This window comes from Myotis myotis, unplaced genomic scaffold (genome assembly GCF_014108235.1).
Source record: "Myotis myotis isolate mMyoMyo1 unplaced genomic scaffold, mMyoMyo1.p scaffold_m19_p_3, whole genome shotgun sequence".
In the NCBI taxonomy this organism is placed as follows: domain Eukaryota; kingdom Metazoa; phylum Chordata; class Mammalia; order Chiroptera; family Vespertilionidae; genus Myotis; species Myotis myotis.
The window spans coordinates 853,710-859,822 of record NW_023416335.1 but is presented as its reverse complement, the minus strand read 5'-3'; the positions used below and the strand labels follow the sequence as shown (position 1 = coordinate 859,822).

The following is a 6,113-nucleotide window of genomic DNA, read 5'->3' as shown; positions in this document are numbered from 1 at the left end:
GGCACCCCAGTGGGGACCCCCACCCTGAAGGGGGTGTGACCAGCTGCAAACAGCCATCATCCTCTCACCCAGGCTGGCCAGGCACCCCAGTGGGGACCCCCACCCTGATCCAGGACACCCTTCAGGGCAAACCAGCCAGCCCCACCCATGCACCAGGCCTCTATCCTATATAGTAAAAGGGTAATATGCCTCCCAGCACCGGGATCAGCGTGACAGGGGGCAGTGCCCAAACCCCTGATCGCCCTGCAGCTCTGTGAGTGACAGGGGGCGGGGCCACAACCTCCCTATCCTCCCTGCTCTGTTCGTGACAGGGGAAGGCACCCCAACCCCCTGATCGGCCCTGCTCTGTGTGTAACATGGTAGAGCCATAACCTCCCCATCGGCCCTGCCCTGAGTGTGAGAGTGGCGGCGCCCCAACCCCCTGATCGGCCCTGCTCTGTGGGTGATAGAGGGAGGCGCCCCAACCCCCCCTCACCCCACGGGCCCTGCTCTGTGTGTGATGGGGTAGAGCCATAACCTCCCCATCGGCCCTGCCCTGAGTGTGAGAGTGGCGGCGCCCCAACCTGATCGGCCCTGCTCTGTGGGTGATAGAGGGTGGTGCCCCAACTCCCCTATCGGCCCTACTCTGTGAGTGACAGGGGGGAGCTCCTCAACCCCGATGGGCCCTGCTCTGTGCGTGACAGGGGGTGGCAGTGCAACCTCCCCATTGACCCTGCCTTGAGTGTGACAGGGGGCAGTGCCCCAACCCCCCAATCGGCCCTACCCTGAGCGTGACTGAGGGTGGCATCGCAACCTCCCAATCTGCCCTGCTCTGTGCATGACAGGGGAAGGTGCCCCAACTCCCCAATCGGCCCTGCTCTGAGCCTGACCAGGGGCTCCACCTAGGGATTGGGCCTGCCCTCTGCCACCTGGGAGCAGGCCTAAGCCAGCAGGGCGTTATCTCCCGAGGGGTCCCAGACTGCGAGAGGGCACAGGCCAGGCTGAGGGACCCCCCCTTCCCCCCGAGTGCACAAATTTTTGTGCACCGGGCCTCTAGTTTAATTTATAATTGTCTATGCTGCTCTGCAATCATCTCCTCCCTCCTCCCCCCCCCCCCATTGTTCACTGATAAATCCCAAGTACCCGTGTCAGTGCACAGTAGGGACTCAGTGGAGACTGACTGAATGAATTGCACACACTGGGGCATCTTCAGGAAGTGGGAAAACCCAACTTACAAATTGTTTCCAAATACTATGTAATTTTTACGAACACTTAATGTAATAATCAAGGAAACAGGCAGGCTGCGTTTAGACAGTAAACATTTATTTAGACATTAAGCATCTTATTAAACATTTAGACACTGGGCACTTAATTTTGAAGGCCTTTTTTCCCAGGGGTATTCAGGAGGAAACACCATATTGTTTCCAGTTTCCAAGCAACACCGTCCTCGTCCTCTGGAGCCCTCTCACCTGCTCCTTAAAACGCTTGGCTGGAAACAGGCCTCCAGCTGGGCTTACAAACCTTGGGATGGGATCTAAAATTTTGCCCTGCGGCCTGGCCAGTGGTTGCAGGATCGCCCCCCCCCTCCCCCCCCCCCCCCCCCCCGCCCATCCCTCCCCCCTGCGGGGCGTGCAGGAGGCAGCCCATCAAGGATTCCCTCTCATCATTGTTTCTAACCCTCTTTCCCTCTCCCTTCCTCTCTCGGAAACCAATAAAAATATATGTAAAAAATAAAATAAAATAAAATAAAATAAAATGTAAACTTCAAGGGAGCTCTAAATTAGTGAAGACAAGGAATACAGCCTGAAACCCTCCACCCCTCCCCCAGCCCCCAGGCTGAAGCTCCAGGACCAGGTCCATGTCCAATTTGCTCAGGTATCGTGTCCCCTGGCCCCGCCCCTCGAGGCCCCGCCCCTCGAGGCCCCGCCCCCGCGGGTGCTGCTATGGAAACCCAGAAAGCTACATGGCAGCCAGCCGCCAGAAGAAAGCGATTTTGCAAGTGCCATGGGCAGCCCAAGCCAACTTATCTCCACTTTCGTCACAGGCCTCAGAGGTAGCCAAGGCCAACTTACCTCCACCTTCGTCACAGGCCTCAGAGGCAGCCCCAGGGCGGCCTAAGAAGTATCTGGTCTACCCGCACCCGCCCAGGAGGTCCCGCCTGTCTAGGTCGATCCTGCGCTGGCTCCAGAGCTTGGACCTCACCTTCTTCCCCAGGAACATCAACAGGTGGGGGAGAAGCGGGCCCGGTGGACCCCGCCCGCCTCCTCCAGGCCGCCCACCACGCCCACACACACACCTGCGCCCTTAGGGAGCGGGCCTGAAACAACACAATAGATAGAGCATTTCATTCATTCATTCATTCATTCAAGCAATCGATCATTAAATGTTAGACCTGCGCTAATATAGGTAGAAAGCTTTGGTGACTACAAGAGTATTGAAATAGTCCAGGCTCTTCAGGTTCACTAGACCAGTTACTTGCTGTCAAGACAGAATCTTAGATTGGTGTTCACTGGAGCGCAGACTGTATAAGTAACCCCATGTTCTCTCATTTCCTTCCGGCCACGGATCAGGGATTTTTCCAATGGCTTCCTGGTAGCAGAAATATTCGCTATCTATTACCCCTGGGACCTTAGCCTCTCATCCTTTAGAAACGGCACTTCTTTAAGAGTCAAGTTGGATAACTGGGCGCAGTTGGAAAAGGTAAATCCGCAACCGTTGACGGCGTTCACTGCTGCATGGGTGGTGTTAAAGGGCTGGGTTTCTAGACGTGTGTGGTGGGCTCAGAGGGGATACTGCCCGTTGGCAGCTTGCTTCCTGAGATTGAAAAGAGGGTTATTAACATGCTCACTTCACGTGGGAGTGGGGTGTAATGGTTTTCTTGCCGAATAACATCATTTAATGATGAACACGTGAGACAGAAAATTGGTGAAGAGATAAAAGGGGGATTGGCGGGAATTCGTAGCGATGGAACCTTTGAATAAAACTACTCACGATGCAAATGTTTTCTTTCCACTATTAAAGTTCCTGGCCAAAAAGAAAATCAGATTACCCAGAGAACTAATCTACGGCACGATCCATTGCAAAGCCGGCGTGCCGGAGATCCTGGTCCAGGAGGTGCACCGCTTGCTAACACACCAGGAGTGAGTGAGCTGGGTTTCCTAGCAAACACCGCGTCATCTGAAACTTTGGGTAACACACTTCTCACTCCTAAAATGCCGCTTGTGAACAGCATGTTATTTTTTTATTTCCAGAACTGAAAGTATCCAGGACGACCTTGTGAACTTCACAGACTACAGTTACCAGATGCAACTGCCTCTGCTCCCCAGGTCCACGGCCTCCAAGTTCATTAAAGATAACATTAGGTTGTCCGAACTCATGAGCAATCGCAGCCTGCTCAGCAATGAGCTGAAAATCGATTTCCTCTTCCTTCTGCAAATGTTACAAAGGAAGTTAAGCAGAAAGATGCATCCAAGTAAGTTTTCCTTGGAAATCCTCAACCGAATTCCTCCGCGCCCAATGACGCTCCTCTGGGGCACGGATGAAGGAAAGACTCTCATGTCTGCTGTCTCCGGTCACCGGTTTGGAAATACTCCCGTTATGCAAGCAGTGGGATCAATTCTTTTCGTCGGGGTGGTTAGTGTTATAATTCATTCATTTTGATGAAAGCATAGGTTACCAGTGTCTAAGCACGTTTCTTTTTAGAAAATCTTTTAAGTGAATCTGTTCACGTAAAATATTGTGGGAATTCAGAAGTTCACATATGAACTCAAGATACCCAGGAGGATAGGAGTGTTTAAGCATCCGTCAGGGTGTAAGTACTTGACCCCTAGCTGCTCTCTAGAGTGTGGTCAGTGCTGTCCTTTCTGTAGTAGCTGTTGGTGTGTAGATGGCCAGGCCGACTGGGTCAGCCACAGTGTCATCTTGTTGCTGTGGCTTTTCTGACACTTATTCGGGACACCACCCATGCCTGGGAACCCGACCCCCCTGACTGCAGACACTGGGAGACTCGTCATTACCTAGACATCCACGCCGTCCCGGAGCCAGGCGGGGTAGGTCACCAGGATTTCTCGCTCCCTTTTTTGAACCCAGTTTTCTGAAGAGCCATCTTACTCTAGTCTCTGGAAGGAGTGGAGAGCCGCAACCTGACCTCCCTCCCTAATTAATTGTGAGACAGACGTTTTGTCCTTCCTTTATCGTGTCTGTTCTACCATCTTCTGTCATTTTTTGTGTCTCTTCTTTGTTCTACTTGTGAATTTGAGCAGAGGCAGAACTGTAAATTTTAGGTTCAGATTTTTGGGATGTTTTCAGACACTAACGTTTTGCTGTGAAATGTATCATACATGCAGCGTATAATGCATATACACTTGTGTACCCCCTTGTAAGAAACAGGGTATCACCGGTGCCTTCACATTCCCCTGAGCGTCCTCTATGATAGCATTCTCTACCCTTCCCGCCGAGAGCAGCCATTGTCCTCCTGCCTTATGATTTCCTTGATTTATAAAAAAAATATTTTTATTGATTTCAAAAAGGAAGGGAGAGGGAGAGAGAGATAGAAACATCAGTGGTGAGGGGGAATCATTGATTGGCTGCCTCCTGCACGCCCGCTCTGGGGATGGATCCCACAACCCAGGCATGTGCCCTGACCGGGAATCAATCGAACTGAGACCTCCTGGTTCATGGGTCCACTCTCAACCACTGAGTCACACCAGCCGGGCTTAAAGTAACTTTTTAAAGCAACTATTTTGTGCATGAAGAAGGTAAGCACTGCAGGGAGAGGGGTGTTAAGCTCTGTAGTCACAGCACCCCTAGGATTATGGGGAAACGGTTATCTACACAATTTGCTGAATTTTTAAATCGTGGGGCTTTATTTTGCCAATGGCCACAGTGAATTCCTAAGAAACGACGTTTGTGTCTATTTTACAGGCAGGTTTGAAGTCAAACCAACCGTGGGAGAACTCACTCTGGACCACATCTCTGCCCAGGCCTCTCGCCACAAGCCCAAAGCAGCGACTCCACGGCCACGGGACGTTTCTGTTCTACGTACGCGCTTTTGCTGTGGTTTCATTTTTAACTTTTTATCTGTGAAAAGGGATTTTTTTTGTTTGTTTTGCTGTGTTCATTGACATATTTATTTATTTATTTTTTTTTCATAAGTTTATAATGGTCTTTATTATCCATGAGTGAGTGCGATCATGTGGTATTTTCCTTCAGTGACTGGCCTGTTTCACTTAGCACAATGCTCTCCAGGTCCATCCATTTTTAAAAAGAGTTGCAATGCTGGTCTCAGCCTTCGGTCTAAAAGGATGCCACAGTTGGTTGACTCATTGTTTGCTCTTGTTTTATGTGAATCCTCACCCAAGGATATTTTTCCATTGATTTTTAAAGAGCGTGGAAGGGAGAGGGAGAGGCAGAGAGAGAGAAACACCGTGTGAGAGAGACACATCAATTGATTGCCTCCTGCGCATGCCCCAACCAGCGCGGGGGACTGAGCCTGCAACTGAAGTACATGCCCTTGACCGGAATGGAACCTGGGACTCTTCAGTCCATGGGCCGACGTTCTATCCACTGAGCCGAACTGGCCAGGGCGTTGTTGTGCTCCTGATAGAGAGATGGGGCCCCATCAGGGGAGCTTCCCAAGCTGAGGCCCTCCTTCCTCTGTGGGAGCCATCTGGGTGCTGGTTTCTAGGTTGATGCTCAACCACTGGGCCACACCGGGCAAGCTGTCTTTTTCTTTTTCTAACACTTAACTTCCTCTATCGGTTTACCTAAATCTAGCATAAGCCACATGATGCGCCACAGAATATAGATTTCTTAGTGGCAACGGGACTGTCCCTTGAGGAGTGAGTGAGCCGCAGGGCCCGGGTGGCCGACCAGGTGCTCAGAGTTCCAGCAGCGGGTGTGCACTGCGTGCGCCACAGCAAGGCTTCTGGAGTCCTGTGCAGTGGCCTCAGCTGTTTCTGAAGCAACATTTAAAAACAGCTGAGTCATCTTCGGGATCAAAATAAGCCGCGGGTATTTTTAGGCCCTGCTGGCGCCTCCCGGAGGCGGGTGGCATGCCGAGCTCTTATTTATGGCTACTATCCTGATGAACCCATCTCCGCCTGCGGCCCTGCGCTGTGCGTACGTTTGATATA

At 51.6% G+C, this 6,113-nt stretch overlaps 1 protein-coding gene across 1 annotated transcript; it reads left to right on the top strand.

The window, feature by feature from the left end:
- Positions 1 to 1,928: 1,928 nt before the first annotated feature.
- On the top strand, positions 1,929 to 5,759 carry SPATA4 (spermatogenesis associated 4). Its single transcript, XM_036297045.1, has 6 exons — positions 1,929 to 2,205; positions 2,550 to 2,679; positions 3,001 to 3,119; positions 3,231 to 3,451; positions 4,903 to 5,019; positions 5,755 to 5,759. The coding sequence occupies exons 1-6, from the start codon at positions 1,943 to 1,945 to the stop codon at positions 5,757 to 5,759; spliced, it is 855 nt and encodes a 284-aa protein (XP_036152938.1). The 5' UTR covers positions 1,929 to 1,942.
- Positions 5,760 to 6,113: the final 354 nt, after the last annotated feature.